The 16,603-nt window shown below is 40.7% G+C and overlaps 2 protein-coding genes across 2 annotated transcripts in view; both read right to left on the bottom strand.

The window, feature by feature from the left end:
- uvrag (UV radiation resistance associated gene) overlaps positions 1 to 1,605 on the bottom strand; it is a 55,803-nt gene extending 54,198 nt beyond the window's left edge. Inside the window, exon 1 of the mRNA XM_019895277.1 lies at positions 1,260 to 1,605. Within this exon, the coding sequence (XP_019750836.1) occupies positions 1,260 to 1,364 (105 nt within the window). The 5' untranslated portion in view covers positions 1,365 to 1,605. The remainder of the gene's footprint in view (positions 1 to 1,259) is intronic.
- Positions 1,606 to 4,104: 2,499 nt separating this feature from the next.
- Positions 4,105 to 14,729, bottom strand: dgat2 (diacylglycerol O-acyltransferase 2). Its single transcript, XM_019895325.1, has 8 exons — positions 14,551 to 14,729; positions 13,432 to 13,560; positions 13,087 to 13,194; positions 11,949 to 12,019; positions 9,047 to 9,251; positions 6,930 to 7,104; positions 5,134 to 5,336; positions 4,105 to 5,016 (listed from the first exon to the last, which is right to left on the bottom strand). The coding sequence occupies exons 1-8, from the start codon at positions 14,588 to 14,590 to the stop codon at positions 4,862 to 4,864; spliced, it is 1,086 nt and encodes a 361-aa protein (XP_019750884.1). The 5' UTR covers positions 14,591 to 14,729; the 3' UTR covers positions 4,105 to 4,861.
- Positions 14,730 to 16,603: the final 1,874 nt, after the last annotated feature.

Consider the following 16,603-nt stretch of genomic DNA (forward strand, 5'->3'; position numbering starts at 1 on the left):
GAAATGACAAGAAAAATATGCAGACAATCTTATGAGCTGGTCACTTGACACAAATTACTTTACGCTGTAAAATACGACAGACTGGGCTTCTGTTCAGGGCTGCATCGTCATGCAAATACTGCTAAGATTATCATCATCTCTTTTGTTTTTCAAACACCCATACCTCGATTAGCACAATCATCCCAAAATTGGAGAACTACAGGTATTTCACTGAGGAAAATAATGGCAAACAATGAAATAGTAATGATATGTTACAGAAGCACAAACATTGTATTCTCCAACAGCGCATCATTCATGGAACCGAATCTATTTGACATGGGTCAGTATGACTGAAAACTGCGGAACTCTGTTAATGCTGCCCATGTGACTACAGTACACGTGAGTGACAGGCTTGGAATATATAGAACAGTATTATAAAACTGCGCACCGGTGTGAAAACGTCTATTTTATGAAAACAAATTTTAAACATGTTTGGTGAAACAAGTACATAGTGGTAAAAATTCATTTAGCCATTAGTGTCGCATTGTAAATTAGTCGGACATTGTTGACGTTACACTTTTCCTGTAAGGTTAACCCAGTAAACTTTGATTACAGCCGTGGTGAGCCAAGCAATGAAATTAACAAGTGCACAACATTGCCACGATATGATTATTTCTAAATCATTTGAGAGCTTGCACGTATACGAGCCGACCGACTCTTGTTAAAGACTCGTGATTGAAATAGCATGCCTTTGGAACTTTTACACTGTCAAACGTCAACGTATGACAAATGAATCGTAAACTTATTTCAGGCACATTTTAGTGAACGTCAGGTGAAAACTATTCAAGTTTCCGATGTTCATTCAGTGCAAGCAAACCCCCAGTAATGACATATGCCATGGTTTTTCTTCCTGTCACTTGGGAGCACGAACACAAAGTTTACTTGCTGGAATACCGTAAGTGTTTCTTGCAGGGGGATAAAAAAGTGAGTCCATGCACATTTTGAAAACAACCCGGAAAAACAGGAGACCGAGTCGAATATGTCGGAGTAAATGGTTTTCGAGGACTCGGTGTTTCACCCAAGCTAGCGACCCGCAAGCTAGCAGCTGTTAGCTTCCGAGCTAGCCTGACAGGCCCGCTTTACTCCTCCAGGCAGCAGTTGCAATTGACATTCTCAACTCTTACAAGACACCTATAGACCGAGGCAGCACTGTCCGAGTCGCCTGCCGGTCAGCTGAATGTTTATCCGTGTCAGGGTGTGTTCAAAGCCTTTGTGCATACCTGCTGGGATGTGAGCTCGACGTGCAAGGATCGGGATGATGAAGCTCCAGAGTTGGTAACAGAGACGGCGGCGATGGCGAGAACCCGACCGGTGATGGAGCTCATCCTCCTGTCGGCATCGAAGCGGGGCGCCCTCACTCAACAAAACATTCCATGACCAGCATCCACAGATATCGTGGCTTTCAGTCTTAAAGTCAAGGCGTCCGCACGAGAAACGCACTAATGTTTTTTTCCCCCTTGCTTCCTTTATTTTTCTTTTTGCAACTAACAAGCCACACCAGCTGTCAGCTAACCAACAGGACGTAAACAAAGTACTGGAAATGCTATTTTGCTACACTGTTCGGAAATCCGTCTCCGGTTAAGTGCTGTGACGCAAACGCTTTTGATTGGCTAAAATGTAACGTCCATCGTAAGGAAACAACGATCGAAACTGAAAATTCGTCAGACTATTGGTTAGTTTTTCTGTTTCTCTTCGACCATGGGCGGGCCTACATTGAAATCTGTCAAAGCAGCGGAATATAAGGAAGTGGTCCTCAAACAGCGTGACTGACTTCACAAGCCAGAGTTTTATGCAGTTGCATTACTTGATGCAGCTGGTTTATACCTGGCATTTTTGAAAAATCCGATTGGTTCATAAAAGTGAAAGCACAAAAGTCAATTAACTGTTTGAGAACATCCTCATTGATTGAACCACTACATCCGTAGTTTTGTGAATACCAGCCAGATAGGACTAGACCAATGCACGGTGGCAAAGTTACTCACACCCTGTACTCAAGTTGTGTGTTCTTACTCAAATAAAAGTGAATTAATGATTGGTTTTTTTTTTGCTCTCAATTATATACAACAACACCTGTTTTGATTACTTGGCATAACAAAAAATGTTTTTCTAAGGTCTATAGCTAGCGTTGGCTCTGACTTTCTTGCCATCAAAACAACGGTAAATTAGCTAATGGTATAAGTGAAAATATATACTGTACTCTAAGTGCAGTCTTGTGTAAAGTAATTCAAAGCGATACTTGGTTAAAAGTACATGTATCTTTAATGAATTGAGAAATACATAACTTATGTTTGAAGATAATTGCCGAATACGTTAAAACACTGAGAACTGTGTGGTACACAGTTGTGTTGATAATGAGTTAAACTGTTTATCACCCTTTCATCTTTCCTGATTCCCCCCCCCCCCGCGTGGGGGTGGGGGGCGTGGCTAAAATAGTGCCCGCTGACGCACCTAGTAAAGCATTGTGAGTGCAACGTAAGTATTAACCATCAAGAAGTGTGCTCAAATGGCTGCCATGTAGAGTGAGCCACGGGCTGAATGACACGTGCCAGCATACTTGCCGTTTTTTGTTTTTTTTCCTTTTCAAAGATTGTAGGCTTGTTGTGACTTCTCTATAGTGTGTCCAATTTATGAGACATTTTTATGTTCACTTTACAGGAAAATAAATAACTTTGGTCACACTATTTATTTACCTGGTGGCTTCCTTATTTATGTATCTACAGTGTATCTACATTTACACCGTACAAAAGGTTGGGCACGGTCATTTGGCTTTCAGGTAACATTTCTGGATGAATCTGAAAAGCACAATACATTTACTTAATTGACCTTGACTTAATTGGACAGACTATCCCAAGTTTTTGTGATTTGGGAGAATATGAGAAGAGATTATTTGATGGTGTTATGGACACGAGTGCAACGGAGTGGAATTACAGTACTCTACAGTAAATTGAACGTCAAGTGGACCTGACATTTCTAATCTCATTTTTTGTGTGTAATATTCAATATGTCCTCAAGAGGGAGCCATTTTCCCATTCAACTTGTGGTCTGCCTTTGAAAATATTGTATTGTAATCAGTAGCAGATCAACAACGTACATTTTTTTCCTCACCATCAATGTAACCGCGACAATTAAGAACCAAATTCCAGCACCAGTACCAAAAATGTGCAATTTCTGAGTTGTGTGAATTTAAAACTGCCGTTTAAATCAGTAGTTGTCAGTATTTTTTTAAACGATTACCAGTTATAGACATCATGTTGCCAATAAAGAGTGCTCAGAGCAAAATGAGAAATAATTGCAGAGCTCAGATAAGACTTAATATACAACGACAGATAAAATGGCAAATAGAATTGTTTGCATAAAGTACTGTATTTAGTTTGTAGGAGGCGAAGAAAGTGTTTTGTATTCTGGTGCACATAATAAAAGCTGAAATAGTACATATTAAGCCATAAGGTATGACCAGAGACTTTGTTGCTGTTGTCCAATGAAAAAAAAAAAACGTCCACATACATTCCTTCTGAAAATATACAAAAGTTTAATTTAAGATAGTTCGGCACACGTCATACATCATACAGACAAATCTTTGCCGTGCAATTCTTGCAGTTGTATTGCACATGAATTACACTGCACTTTATATTAAATTCACAATAGCAAAACCAGTGGACATTCATCTCCAAATGACAGTCAGAAATGAATAACTACCTTTAAAATATGGCAATCCCAAACCCAAATTGTGTGATGATTTTTGGCATACAGTCTATCACACTTTTTATCAAAGAGTGACACCCTCCAATATCCGGTAATACACATAAGGCATTATGTAAGACATTTCCTTCCTTTTTGCCCAATTAACACTGACTGCATATTTGCAAAGTAATCCAGGATGCCTTCAATTTAAAAACGAGTATATTTATTGATATTATCCACTCTGGAATGCAGTCGTAAACCCTCCAAAAGCACTTGAAGATAAAGGCCACTACTTCACTTTTCACGGCAGAACAAATCCATCCACACCTGAATACCACTTGGACAATAAATGAGAATCATCTTCTATGTCAAAACCTTAGGTTTTTTTTTTCCTTCTTGTGACAAAACCCCTGGAATAGAATCGGTGAGACAAAGTGCATTGGAAATATTCATTCAAGAGACAAGCACCGACACAGGCTTCTTTTTCCTCGATAATGAATACAATTAATACTTTATGGCAGTCTAAAAATCACACGCAGACATATATTGCATTTTCAACACAGGAATCCCATGGAGAAGTAGAGGCTTTCCTTAAGAAGACATTTGGTGCTGTACTTGTGTTTGTGCGGACACAGTAGCTCTTTGGCAACCCCATTCATCTGTGGGTTTGTGCATCCGATTATCATAGTGGTACACTTAATATGCATTGGTTGTGCTTTTATAAAATAATATTTTACAGAGCTTTGTGGGGAATTATGTGAACGCATATATATATTTTGAAGTCCTTACCTTCACCTCTGCATTTACATGACACGCATAATATAGTTGGATGCCTTCAGTCAGAAAATGTAAATATACACACAAAAGGCACTTGTGTTCAGGGATTCCACAGTGTGTCATGTTCAAATGTTGGTCCAAGCCGCAGTGCCATTTTCTCAAAACCTGCCAATCCCTGAGGACAGTCTACGCTTTTTTTGTTTTTTTGCTTGGGAGACAGGAAGCAAAATGTGCTCATGTAGATTAGAGTCCAAAGATGATCCCAATCAGGCTCCGGGGCTGGACTGAGATGGGGAGCGGTCTGAAGGTGAGGTGGGTCAGAAGTTACACAGTTCTCAGTGTTTAGAGTTTCCCCTTCATTCTTTCACTCGATGTACAGAATGTCACTCTCCTTGAAGCCAAAACGGGTCTTGTACTTGTTAAACAGGCACTGGAGGGACTTAACATACATCGCGTGATAAAGATCCACCATCTCATCAGACGGATCCTCTGTTTTTGGCACTGTGATCGGCTCCCCGACTGCAATACAAAAAAAAAAAAAAAAAAAAAAAAAATCAAACACATTGAGCATTGCGGCGAGCCATTTAGCCAATTGGCGTATTACATGCCAACAGAAAGAGGCTGAAGTGCACTTGCCTATGGTTGTGATCGGTTTGCCGTATGGCACGATACCCCAGGAGTTGCCAAAGAAGAGGCCACATCCGTGGAAAAGGCATGGAGCGAAGCCTAACAACTTCTGTAACTTCTTCTGGAGAGTTCTCCAGTAAGTGCCCTCTTCCAGGATTACTTGCTTGTACGCATCATTTTCCCCAAAGGAATATACTGGAACCAAGTCAGACCTAAGGACATCGACAGAAATACATGTTTCAAAAAAAAAAAAAAAAAAGCTCGAATAGCTGGCGTGTTATTTCATCCATCCATCCTTCCATTTTCCGATCCGCTTTATCCTCACAAGGGTCGCAGGGGGTGCTGGAGCCTATCCCAGCTGTCTTCGGGCAGTAGGCGGGGGACACCCTGAACCAGTTGCCAGCCAATCACAGGGCACACAGAGACAAACAACCATCCGCGCTCACACTCACACCTAGGGACAATGTAGAGTGTTCAATTAGCCTGCGCCATGCATGTTTTTGGAATGTGGGAGGAAAACGGAGTACCCAGAGAAAACCCACGCAGGCACGGGAAGAACATGCAAATTCCACACAGGAAGGCCAGAGCCGGGATCGAACCCACAACCTCTGCACTGTGAGGTCGACACGCTAACCACTCTACCACCGGGCCGCTTATTTCATACATAAAGTATTAATTGCATTTTTTTACATTTTACAACATTATCCGCACATTAAAGAAGCAATTTTAGTTCATCAATGCAAGATGAACAGCTGTTCAGCCTACTGGATGGACAACAATTAGAAAAAAAAAAAAACAGATGGAAGTTTTTGTTATGGCTGCTAGCAAGAAACACACAAATCAGTATGCTTCAGATGTGATCATGCATCAAAAGTGGTGAAAGCCCGCCGGGCAGGTTTGTTTTTGTTGCCAAAATATTAAGCTTCGACTCAATTATTGAACCATATCTATGTTTTGGCAACGATCAATGATTTATGTCATTTTCTGCAACATCATAAGCTTTTTCGCTTGATTTTCCCATCCAGAACTACAACGTGTAATTGAGTTTTCCACTCCAACTTCATTGAATAATAATCACAGTGGAGTAAGCAGCAGTTGTTGGCTAAATTCAGAGGGAGGTACAGTACCGCAAGTAGCTCATTCGTCTGAACATTTACAAAGCTGTTATGTTGTAATGTCTGCATAACTGCATTTGTTTTCTACCTAGCTCTAATCTGCTTTAAAAGGTGAAACCCGTTCATAATCCTTAGTGATATTTGACATAATCAGGGTTGTTTGGGTTCTCTGCGGGCCTCTACCAATAAAATGCGTACTACCGACTCATGTATGACCTCTCTAAAAGGGCACAACGTGATTTAGTGAATGTACATGGGAACAAGATAAGCTTTGATTTGATGAATTCCTCCAACTGACATTCATTCATTTTCCGATCCGCTTTATCCTCACAAGGGTCGCGGGGGTGTGCTGGAGCCTATCCCAGCTATCAGCGTGCAGTAGGCGGGGGACACCCTGAACCGGTTGCCAGCCAATTGCAGGGGACACAGAGACGAACAACCATTCGCGCTCACACTCACACCTACGGACGATTTTAGAGTGTTCAATCAGCCTGCCATGCATGTTTTTGGAAAGTGGGAGGAAACCGGAGTACCCGAAGAAAACCCACACAGGCCCAGGGAGAACATGCAAACTCCACAAAGGGAGGCCGGAGCGGGAATTGAACCCAATTGCTAACCACTGGACCACCAGGCCGCCCCCAACTGATATTTGAATCTGAAAATGGATCGCGCCAAGTCATGCCCGCTCACCCTTTTTGGAGCGCCATTCTCACAAAGCCTTTCCGGTTCTTCAGAATGACAGAGTTCATGCCTGGCGCGCTGTGTAACGACTCCGCTGCGCCTCCGACAACAATGATCACTGCGTTTCCTGTGCCGTTGCATGACAGCAGGTAGTCAATGGAATCCTTGTTGACAGGACAAATACCTGAAACATTTGAGGGGGGAGATTAACGGCAACCAAAACCAAATGTCTTCTCTTGTGGTTTTGTGAAATCGAGTCAGAATCCCAAATTATTTTGGGCTCATGGAAGTGTGCGGTGAAAAGGTGTGTTCCTGCTATTATGCATCTAAACTAGGCAGAAAATTGTGAGCAGATATAAGTTCTCACGCACGCGCACTCACCCCAACTTTTATTGTCGTTGGAATTATAAGAATACAGCAAAGACGAATTGCAACTAAGGAAACAATGTGAATTAAAAAACTAAAACAAATCTGGCATTTGACAACTCGGGGAGGGATAACCTGAATAAAACTTTATTGCAATAAATTTGTGGTGCTTTTGCTTCCAGTGCCTTCGCGGGTTTTCTCCGGGTACTCCGGTTTCCTCCTACATTCCCAAAAATATGCACGGTAGGTTAAGTGATGACTCTAAATTGTTCGAAGGATTGATTGTGAGCGTGAATGGTTGTTTGTCTCTGTGTGCCCTGCAATTGGCTGGCAACCGGTTCAGGGTGTCCCCCGCCTACTGCCCGAAGACAGCGAGGATAGGCTCCAGCATGCCCCGCGACCCTTGTGAGGATAAAGCGGTTCAGTTAATGAATGGATTAAGACTGTTTTTGGTCCCAGTCAAAACAGAGCACAATTCAAGAGTAAAGTTTACACTGACAAAAATTTGGAGCAATCCTGACTGGGGAAAAAAAAAAAAAAACTTTTTATTTTTTTTTTTCACTGAGAAATTCTTAGTAAAATTTTCAAGGGGAGTTTTTCAGTAAATTTTACTTATGTAGTATTAGCTTATTTATATATATTTTTAAAAATGTCACTAATGTGTTGAGGAACGAACCCGCAACCTTCAGATTGGGACATTGCCACTCTTCCACCTGAGCCTTGCCTATCCTACTGTGAGCTACAAAATCACCGGTGTCAATTGAAATTCTTGAAAGTCCAAAAGGAGACCTAAGTAATCGGGGTCTTGGAGACAACAGCGATTTACCAAGTCACAGTAGTAGTGGCATGGCTCAGGTGGCATAGTGGCCGTTTCCCAATCTGAAGGTTGTGGGTTCGTTAATATCTTATTCTTAAATTTGACTCTTTTTAGACCGGGACCCAATATAGTCTTTTTAGAGTTATGTGTACTGCAAGAAATGTACTGTGAAGTTTAGGAGCTATTTAATCAAATTAGGCTTAGCATGTTGATAATTAAATTGTTAAATAATTTCAAAAATGTCTATAATTTCCTCCAACGTGGATGCTGCGCTTTGCTAATAAGTTAATGTTAAAATTGTGATAGATTATTGTATGTATATTTTATCATATGTATACATTATGTTTATTTTAGATTTTTTTCATGCATCCCTCCATTTGCTATTTATACCCTTTAATCTCATTAAAGTCTGGGTGAGCTGGAGCACGCAGAATATTTTATTTCTAGGTGTCTTTACCGGTAGCAATTTTGCTTTTTTTTTTTTTTTTCCTAAATTCATTTTAACGTCCTGAAATCTGTTGATGTTTACCCAAACGACAAGCAATTTTAGTTTTGACTTTGTCCCCTTGCTGTAACTTCATGGAAACTAAACCTTGACCTTAAAACCAAAATACACAATCAACCGTACATTTTGGTTTATCATTTACTATTTACCGTAATTAAAAATTTAAATGGTAACCATTTAAAGTGTCATTATTTTATCCCTTGTGTGTATGCACTTGCACATGTGTATGGATCCCGGCTGTCAGATTGGGAAACACTGTCCTAAAATAACCTAACAGTAAAAACACATTTACTCGATCACGTTCTGGAGAACAAACAAACTAAAGCGAAGTCAACAGAAGCGATTTCAGCTGAGCAAAAGGGCAAAGATTTGTTGTCTGACAGATACAATTATCAGCATTATCTTCCCTTTAGAATAGCTCATAAGAAAGGCACTCACCTCCAGACATCAGGTAGTCTCGTAGGACAGGCATTCGGAAGTTCCCTGCCAAAGTTGCTAGAGAGGGCTTAATGCCTGGAAATTTCTTGGAGAAGTCTGTAGCCTCTGTTCCGAAGTTGCAGAAAGCTCCAAAACAGAGGATGCCATGGGGATGGTAGCCGAAGATATAATTTCGATTGGGCAGCAGGTTGTGGGTTTTAATTAGCTAGGGAATAACACAACAAGGACTAGTGAGGAAGGTTTAAAAGAAGAAAAAAAAATCACAACGTAAATGCAACTCTTAGTTTGTTTGTCCATGAAAATGTGTTTTGTCTACATAAATATAGAAAGTCATTGAGGGTGTTCCCAAAAATGCATATAATTTTGTAGGCTGATATGAGACAATTATCTCTCCAACGATCTGAAAATTCAACAAAATGTTCAAATAAATAAATAAATAAATACAAAAATAAATACTTAATGGCTAAGCCAGGGGTGTCAAACTCATTTTTGTCGTGGGCCACTTTGGAGATACATCTTCCCTCGGAGGGCCGTTGCGACAGTGAAACCGAATAAATGCTTAATCATCACATTGTATTATTACTTGTACACAAAAAATAAATAAATAAAAGATGGCTCACTAGTTTTGAAATCAGTCAAGCATTGTTAAATGATTGCTCAAGTGAGTGTAAACTTATTGCAAAATGTTACCGTTATTTATTACATATGACAATTTGAGATTTCGGTCCAGATTTAAGAAGGATCATGGAAGTTGACACAGATGATTTGCTTTCGCGGGCCATATAAAATAATGTGGCTGGCCGGATCTGGCCCCCGGGCCTTGACTTTCACATCTGTGGGCTAAACTGAATGGACAGAAAAACACAGGACACCATTTACCACTATTCTTCTGGTACACAGCTAAAAGTCAGGTGGAATTGAATCAGTATCTTTGAGAAATAAGTCATAAAATCGATATCCATTTGAAATCGTGGTTGAATCGACTAGTGGACTAGTCGACTTTACGACTCCACATCTGTCTTCCAATTTACGGAGGACTTTCGGCTCATTCGTTCTGCTGCCACGGCATGGTTAGAATGGCCCGGCCAACACAAGATGGAACGCAAGATGACACGGGCCGGTTTGTTGAAGAGAAACTTGCACGGGGCTCCTGCTAATTTTAACAACTACACTCAGTGTAATGGCGTAATGGTGAGTTGCATTGTATTTGTATGTCAAAATCTGTCTTTACGTGACGCCAATCCACAAATGCGAAAAAGGTTGATTGCTATACAAAAAAAAATGATATGTACAGTCTATATATATATATATATATATATATATATATATATATATCTCGATGGCCTCATCGATGAATCAACTTCGCCTTTATTTTATTTTACATTATCGACAACACCAAAAACCTTCCGTATATTTTGACAAAAAAAAAGCTTTACTTTTTCAAGTATTTACCTATGCTTGCGTAAGATACGCCGATACAAATAACTAAGTACATCAATGAATAATTTGTGACACCCTGTCTTTTTCATTTGTGCCCTGAATTCAAATGTTTGTTCATTAGCAACGAAGAAACCAGGACATCCTTATCAATGGATCATGCCTCGTCTGCCGTTATAAAATAATGACCCAGGATGCAGTACTTCACGTGCACCTGTTCAGGCTGCCATGAACAAGACATAAAACTTAAGTTAGTAGTTGGATTTTTTTTCTTCTTTTTTGCACATAGTACATATTTAAACTTTGCACGTTATGGTGGTCAATTAATCTGAACAAGACAACGTTAACCGCGTCCTGATCTGTTCGCCGGACTTAAGAGTCGACTCAATGTTTACACAATACTGAGGAGCTGCTCAAACAACAGTTGCATAACCACATTAGCAAATGAGATCACATTCAAGATCTCCTTAGTATCACAAAACTCCACCTGGTTGTCATGGGGAGTAAAGTCAACGCCAAGGGACACCATTCTTTGGTTTCTCCAAATACAGCAACCAGAACTGAGCCTTTCAAGATTTGCCCAGAACTCCATATCACTGCTTTCGTAACGGTCAAACTCCTGATTTCCTTTAAACTTTGCTCAGTCAGCCTCCAGCTCGTGTAAATAACAGTCAGTTGTTCACAATTGATAGGAAGCAATTTAAAAATTGATTACCCTGCAGAAATATTGCGGTACTTCTAAAATACAGTGTGTGTGTGTGTGTGTGTGTGTGTGTGTGTGTGTGTGTGTGTGTGTGTGTGTGCGCGCGCGCGCGCGCGTGTGTTGGGGAGGTTCATGTGAAAACCGTTTCAAGAGATTAACTTTTAAAAGCAGACCTCAGCAAAGAATGCTCTACGCCTGGGATTTGTTCCTTTTGCATCACTGATATTTCTCAAGATGACAACAACAACAGCGACAGAGAAAATGGTCCTAAGGTCCACAGGGCACAACGCAAGTATAGATCAATGTGATGGACAAAGTTCAACCTTGAACGGCATCACTTCATGTCCATCCCCTTGGTTTCGTCAACACACTGTAGATAGTCCTTTCCGCACAATATATTGTTGATCTCACTGAAGAGTAATTGCACATGAAATGAATGCCCAAGAAACATCCAAAGTCCTAAGATAAAAACACTTGGGCTTTGGTCTGTAATGTAGGAGGATAATGTGTTCCAAAAACACTTTTCACCTTTTAGTCTATCAGACAGGACAAAGTTACATCAAGACCTTAGAAGATATCTGATAGGTGAACCTACGTCTGATAACTTTTATCTATTAAGTCATACCTAAACATAATCAGAAATGGACAACAACTTGCTCAGCAGTTAGTGTTCTTTTCTTTTTGTCCATTCCATGAACTTTGATGCTTTATCAAAAGTCAGGTTATCTCAGTGACAAACAACAAACCGTTGAGATTTCTTACCCTAATTGGAAAGTAGTCTCGAAAGTATGTCCACACTGTCCAACTTCTGACCCATGAAGATCTCCTCCCACCTGGTCAGGAAAAATATTACAATTATTATTTATTTTTTAATTCTAGTCTGTATATTATGAAATTGAATCTAGTCTCGTATAGTATAGTATAGTATAGTAAAGTATAGTATAGTATAGTATTGCTGGTGCTGGGTTTGGTGCCTTGCTCAAGGGCACCTGAACAGTGGTCAGGAAGCAGACTAGCTTCCCTCTACAAGGCAATATGGCTTAAAATGTATATTACGGTTCGAATTGAAAGCTTTCATGGTCTAACTGTGTATTGTCATAAAAATGAAGTATAAAAAAGTATTTTTGAATCTATCACAGTCCTTTCAGAAAGCTGAATCGATACGAAAAGAGAGCATTTATGATGCGGATCTCAAAATTTTGAATGTGTGAATCCAGCGTTTTGCTAATCGTGGCATGTTTCTGTCATTAGCATTTGTAAACTGTTGGAAGACGTGTCGCAATAAACAATAAAGCCTTTTGTGTTACATTTTCACATAATTCATTTCTACATTATCGAAATCCATCTTTGTGAAAGTCGCTAAATATCGCTAATGATAGAGGCAGCCCCCTCGCCCCCCCCCCCCACTTTGGCCAACATTCGACAGAAAAATTGACCAATCCAACTAACTTCGTATTAGTTGACTTACTTTTCCCATCAGTCGATGAATGAATTTTTGCATTTTTTTTGTTTCATTCTGGATGGTTTTTAAAAATTATTCATCAAGACAAACTATATTATAACATTGGTAGGCTCTTGTGTCAATATTCTCAACAAGTCTTTCCCTTCATTCACACAGCTGCAAAAAAAAAAAGGACACTCAAAGCATTGATTACCAAACAGAGCAGAATCTTTGTACGTGCATCGCCCAATCAATTTCACACCTCAAAAACCACAAGCACTCACTGATGATATAATGACGCAATTGAGGTCCCTTTTTTGTTGAAATTTCGACCATTTTTTTTTTTGGGGAGAGGGATGGGGGGGTAATGGCCCGGAAATCCGCTATCATCATGCGATTAGTAGAGTCACATCACATGTTTGTTCTCCATAAAAACAACGAGAGACGCTGTGAAAATACCTTGTTTCGGGGTGTTCCAGTCAACAATGAGCCAGGAGGTGTAAAGGGCAGCGATAAACCAACAATCGGTACAGAACATGTAGATTAGCAGAACAGTGCAGACTGCCCCTGAAAGAAAAAAAAAGAGGAGTGGGCAACTGTGAAAAGTGGGAACTCAAAAATATCCAATTATATCAGTTTAAAGAGGACAGAATCTCCACAAGGCCCAAGCATGTGTATGCAGCTTAGTGATCTGACCTACTTGGCACTAATGAGACTGCATGCTAATTCTTTAGGTTTTTGTTGACTTTCTTCCAACTTAACTCGAATGTACCATTACCGACACATACACACACTCGCACATACCCAAGGCTAAGAAGGTGATGACCCACTGCAGCACAGCGATGACCTGGAGATGTTTCTCTATCTTGGATCCACATGGCCAGAAAGCCAAAGGCAGGTCCTGCAGGGAGGATAGGATGCTGGAGCCGGTGCCTGGACAGAAATCGCAAAGGCAAGAAAAGAACATTTCTGAAGAAGCTCGAAGAAAGTCGCAGGGAAAAAAAAATGTGTTCAGAGTCTTGGGGGTCACATCCTGTCATGAATCACAACCTGTCAAGTATTGGAAGGAATTAAAGGTACAGGTAACCGTTATTCGCATCCTCCCTTTGCAGTCAAATTACAAAGTACACTGAAGCCAGAAAGTAACACGTGAGAAGACTGCATGCACTGGGGCAAGAACGAATTATTCATGTGAAAATCAATAGTAAGAGTCAAGTCTGACTGAGATCCAAACAAGAACACATCCCTCCGAAGATTTGACTAATCTCATTATTCCACACTGAAAATAACCCGGCCCTAGGCCACCGTACCTGCAATCTAAGACCTCATGACTACTTAGGGCCACCGTCAACACTTAAGCAAAACATTTTGCTGGCAGTTGATCTCCAATGATCGCGCTGATCCAGATCGAACTGGTCAGCAGACAGAAAAGTACACAAACATGGCATGCCCTCATCCGCATAGTGACAGTCGGCACGTGTGGACTGAACAAAAGTACGCGGAGGAAAATAAGTGCTGCGAAAGATACACATTTGCATGACTGCTCTCTTTTCTTCTTTTTTTTCCTCCTCATGGTAATCAACTTCCATATTTACAAAGAACAGGAGCTGTCATGTTTGGACAAAGTTTCTTTAGTCTCTAAATCAATGGTGTTCCTGTGATTTTGGATTAAGGATGACAGGTGAAAGATCTGGCAACCCCAAATATACACATTTCTCATATCCTTATTTTTCACAGTCAAAATAATATCACAACATGGAAAAATACATTGCATTAATCATCCAAATCAGAAAATCGAGCATGTACGAGCTGTATATATTTACAGAAGTATTTAAGTATGCTGTGTCCAAGAACGGCAACTAATTTGTTTGATCCGTGCAATTCAGGAGCTCCTGCTGCAGCCTTCCCCGCACCGGTGCTTACCTTTAAGCACGCCCGAGTATGCGGCAAGGATGGTCTTCATGTTTCTTGGTCGTCAACACCGGCCGGGAAAGAAAATCGGATGTACTATGTCTACGCGTTACGATGCGAAAAGGTCCCAGCTCACAGCTCCCCCGTCATGACTGATTTCAACTGCAAGGACCTGAGACGGCCGGGCGGCATTTAATCATTGCCGGGGAGGAGTCAAGCGCGCGCGCGCGTGCACGTGGGTGAATTTAACGGCGTGCTCTCGGCAAACACGTACACACGTGGGCCTGCGACTCGTCTCCGTTGCACCTCTTGTGCATGGAATCGAAGTCAAGTCATGCGGAGCCACCGCAGCCAGTCACAAAATGTGATTTGGGGCGGGGACGCTATTTATGTCAATGAATATTAATTAGCAATCATGAATATCACCTTCATGGATGACAGTGACTACAATAAATAAATGAAATAAAATCAAGCGTTACTCTGCAAGAGCAAACTGGATTCATCCATCCATGTTGTGATCTGTGTATCCTCACAAGGGTCACAGGGCGTGCTGGAGCCTATCCCAGCTGTCCTTGGGCAGTAGGCGGGGGACACCCTAAACTGGTTGCCAGCCAATCGCAGGGCACACAAGATGAGCAACCATCCACGCTCACACTCACGCCTATGGACAATTTAGAGTGTTCATTCAGCCTGCCATGCATGTTTTTGGGAATGTGGGAGGAAACCGGAGTACCCGGAGAAACCCCACACAGGCACGGGGAGAACATGCAAACTCCAGGAAGGGCGGAGCCGGAATCGAACCCTCCACCGCTGCACTGTGAGTGGACGTGCTAACTAGTCGACCACCGTGCCACCCTATAATCACTTAGATGTATAGAAATAAATGACAATGAACAAAAACAGAGTATAAAATGTCAATCAAAAAGACTACTTCAATGATAATATAACTTTGAGGGATACCCGAGAGAAGGTGACAAAATGGTTTTAAAATTGAGGAAAGATAAACATTTAGAAATTCTCAACATTAAATAAACATGAAGCATTTTAAAAATTTTAAAAAAAGTATTTAAATAAACTGGCATTATCCAAACATTTATCTTTTCATGGCACACTGCTATTCCTCGATATTACTTTAAAAATTAAGTACACACACACACACACACACACACACACACACGCACACACACACACACACAAACTTTCCTTCAGGCTGATAATTACTCTTGCTCTTCTGAAAATACTAATGACCACTCCTGACTAACTCTCACCATCTCATGTCTCATTTCAGAAAAGAAATGTGGTCTTTTATGCCCACCATTCGGACATGGAGCATATCATTAATACAACCGAAGGCACTTCCTAACTGCATCATTGGATTAAAACCTAGCTTGGTGCAAGATCTACATCGAAAAAAAATCCAGCCGGATTGATACAGGTGGGCACCATACAACAACTAAACGCGATATAGTTTCCATTGATGTGATGAATGATTGTTTCTCATTTGTGCACTGTGATTTCCTGGCATTTTTTTCATAATCGATGACACTTCTCTCCAAAATCAGATGGGATATGCTCCATCACACTTGCGACCTGAAATAGGACAAGCATTATAGTAAAGAGAGTTTGGCCTTTATACATGTCATATCGAAATTTTGTGGAATTGCTTCCTGGTGCTATTATAGTTAGAATATTCCCAAATATAAAGAGGTGACCTTTGGCTTTTCCTGTCAGGGGTCACCACAGAAAATAACTCACAAATGATTTTTATACTGGATAACCTTCCTAAAACAATCTACTTTTTTTTTTTTAATCCAGGCTTTGGACAAGCAGCAGCTGGGAATCTACGCATAGTAAAAAGTGTCTTGCCTGTTGCCCACCTGACCTGGATGAGACATTTTCCAAAGGTTTTCTTGATAATGACCAAAATCACTTCAGAATATCCGACATAAATAGTGATGGCATTGTACTGCCAAAAAGAGAATGGATTTGAATCAACATTCGTGTGTTTTGCTGGTCACTTTTGTCTTTAGTGTGTGATGCACATGCGCTGTACTATTTCTCAATT

Source organism: Hippocampus comes, unplaced genomic scaffold, assembly GCF_001891065.2.
Source record: "Hippocampus comes isolate QL1 unplaced genomic scaffold, H_comes_QL1_v1.1 scaffold177, whole genome shotgun sequence".
Lineage (NCBI taxonomy): Eukaryota > Metazoa > Chordata > Actinopteri > Syngnathiformes > Syngnathidae > Hippocampus > Hippocampus comes.

Bases quoted from the DNA above. Each gene is read 5' to 3' on its own strand.
- dgat2 (XM_019895325.1), bottom strand. From the start codon at position 14,590: ATGAAGACCATCCTTGCCGCATACTCGGGCGTGCTTAAAG. The intron at 13,561-14,550 runs GTAAGCACCGGT...ATTTCTGTCCAG, and splicing joins ATACTCGGGCGTGCTTAAAG to GCACCGGCTCCAGCATCCTA. The intron at 7,105-9,046 runs GTGAGTGCCTTT...CAAATGTTTCAG, and splicing joins AGACTACCTGATGTCTGGAG to GTATTTGTCCTGTCAACAAG.